The following is a 2,852-nucleotide window of genomic DNA, read 5'->3' on the forward strand; positions in this document are numbered from 1 at the left end:
CTTCTTTCAGTGAAGAAATACTCTGTAATTCCCATAAAACTTGCTCGATAGCCACGCTAACGCTAGTTTCATCGGCTGAAGCCGCCATGTTCTTTAGACTGAACTGTTGCGCTTCTCGTTGCGTCACACCTCAACCCGCCTCAAAGCCAACGCTGATTGGACATTCGTTCGCTGAACTTTAACTTTCTTTAACGGAAAGTAGCCAGACTGATCTGCGAGTGAAACCTTGAAAGCTCGCTAGATCACGATGGTCTCACGAGGCTAACACCGCGCACCATCAGGCTGAAAGTCACACTTATATGACTGGAGAATCAAACAGGGCAAAACATCGTACAGTTTATGCCCGGCTTAAGGCAGGATTTTCTGTCGGATCGGACGTAAAGTCAGTTTCAGTGTGTTCTGGCCTTGAGGTTGGTGCTAAAACAGAAAGCTTACCATACATGCTCCTTGTTTCCTAGGTAATGTTTGAAGCTGGCTACCTAACTCTATTTGGCAAAGAGCTTGGAGAAGATAAGTGTCGTAACAGGCAGGCAGCGCAGAAAGCCTTGGTCCTCAATGCTTTGGAGAACTTCAAAGAGTTTGATAAGATTTTTCCGGCTCTAGTGGCCGGTTTGCCCATCCATGTCTTCCAGAGCGCCTACAGTGCCAGAGAGGTGAGTGCTGAGCACACACTCATCCCTGAATATTTAGTGCAAACACATTCTAACCCAATTAAAAAATAATGTTTTAACTCGTTTTTTTCTTCTCCTTTGTTTTAGAACCTAGCAAAGACCATGCATGCTGAGAACTTATCCAAGAGACACAATATGTCTGATCTGATCTCTATGAGAATGATACTGAATGACTCTTTATCTACGTTTAACGATGTGAGCAAAGCTAGAACCCACGTCGCTCTGCTGTGGGCGTCCCAGGCCAACACGCTGCCCGCGACGTTCTGGAGCTTATTTTATATGATCAGGTAGGAAGACGACTCTTTTTAGGACAATGATCAAACTGTGACTGCAGTGGTCTGTGTCCTTTGCAGCGAGACAGATTACACATCTGAAACATAAACAGTGAAGCCTGGTTTATGGTCAGAAACACCCCCCCCCGAAAACTGTAGGTGACCGCAGACAATGTCGCAGACAGCAGACCTCTGATCAGTCATTTCTGCATCCGCTATACACTAAGCGTATTTCCTGTTTGGTAGCTAATGGCAGAAACTCTGGCTGTAGCGCCGTCTACAATGCCTGGCACACCTCGGACACTATCCTAGACACCGTTGTCATGAACCGCGGACAGATGGACCCAGTATTCAAGGAGAGACAGTCAGTAGGAAAGTACAAAACGTTTAATTGAAGAAAAACAAAACAAGAACTAAAGTAGAGCTTCTAGGAACTGTGGCTCGCGGATGCTGCAGGAGGGGTAGCGGGGCACCGCCCAATCTCAGACACTCTGGTTTAGCAGTCCAGTTCAAGGTGTCCCCAGTGCTGCAGTTCCAGAGGTCTTGCAGGAAGCCGATCCTGGTCAGGGATCCAGAACAGACAGGAACAGAGACAGGTGGCAGGATCCAGGCTTCCAGACATCCACAGGCTCCCAGGCGAGTTCAGAGTCTGACTGGGACCAGAAGCATGACCAGGTAGTCACGCACAGGAGCAGACAGGATCAGGTGCAGATGAGCAGGCTCAGTGGAAGAGGGTAGCCGAGACAGGACGTGGAACTAGAACTTGATGCAGGACTTTAAACAGGTTTTTATTTAGGCTTACTGGATAAAAACTGACAATCCCCACATATAGAGCCAAAAACCCAGAGGACTCTGCGGGGGAGGAACAGTGGACGATCAGGAGACGAGACAGACACAAAAACCCTCCTTCCACTGGCTGCTAGGATCCAGGACACGAACCAAGGAATAAACTGAACAGAAAGGCTAACAGAGAAACAGTTAATGATCTGGCCCTGAATGCTCAGGCTGAACTGAATATAAACCAGAGGAAACAGGTGAGAGGAAGAAATTATAATCTAGGCAGGGAGGGAAAACGACAGGTGAAAGGAATGACTAATTAAGGGAGAGCAAACAAGCCAGAACTCAACTGTACATGAACAAAAAACTATTTAATTACTTAGTTTTGATGTTTTTTGAAGCGTATGGGGATCTGACCTTAAACTGTTTGGTGTTTTGTACATGGCTAAAGGAATAAACGTCCGTCAAGGTAGATTAAAGTTTATTTTTCATACTAAACTAAAGGGATAAACGCAAATCTCACATCTTGCGCATGCGTATTGACCATAGGTGTGCTGGTCTGACAGAACATCGGGTTTAAACGGGTTTCTCAGCCAGTGGGAAAGGAGTAAAACATTAACAACCATGACATATTAGAACTGAGTACATAACTGGAAATAAATCCTGCTTTTTACATGGTGTGTTAAATCTGTACTGTAATGACAGTTAAACTCCATATTTAAAGGTTTTTCACTTGTAGGCTTAGAAATAGAAACATCACGTGATACTGGCAATAACGGATAAAGAATAACAAACATTAATAACTGTATGCTTGTTTCCAGGAGTCCAGACGCTATGAAAGCAGCTCAGAAAGAAGTGCAGCAAGTTCTGAGGGATTGCGGTTTGAAAGTGGATCATGATGAACCCATGCTAAATCTGACCAGAGAACAACTGGACAACATGCCTGTTTTGGGTAAGATGAATATTATTTAAGAGCTGTTTTATTTAAAGGAAACGTCCGGTCAGCAGGAATAATCAATGGATCGTTATTTATACAGAAACTAAGACGTTTGTGGTGATTTAATGAATTTAGCGTTAATCAGTAGAAAAATAAAAACAATAATTTTTCTTCGGGATCATTGAGTCTGGGAGC

The 2,852-nt window shown here is 44.4% G+C and overlaps 1 protein-coding gene across 1 annotated transcript in view; it reads left to right on the forward strand.

Moving 5' to 3' along the window:
- LOC107103459 (cholesterol 7-alpha-monooxygenase) overlaps positions 1-2,852 on the forward strand; it is a 9,666-nt gene that overhangs the window by 3,548 nt on the left and 3,266 nt on the right. Inside the window, exons 4-6 of the mRNA XM_015403176.1 lie at positions 459-653; positions 759-958; positions 2,542-2,672. Of these exons, the coding sequence (XP_015258662.1) occupies positions 459-653; positions 759-958; positions 2,542-2,672 (526 nt within the window). The remainder of the gene's footprint in view (positions 1-458; positions 654-758; positions 959-2,541; positions 2,673-2,852) is intronic.

The sequence above is a fragment of the Cyprinodon variegatus genome, unplaced genomic scaffold, assembly GCF_000732505.1.
Source record: "Cyprinodon variegatus isolate N-32 unplaced genomic scaffold, C_variegatus-1.0 Scaffold1453, whole genome shotgun sequence".
In the NCBI taxonomy this organism is placed as follows: Eukaryota; Metazoa; Chordata; class Actinopteri; order Cyprinodontiformes; family Cyprinodontidae; genus Cyprinodon; species Cyprinodon variegatus.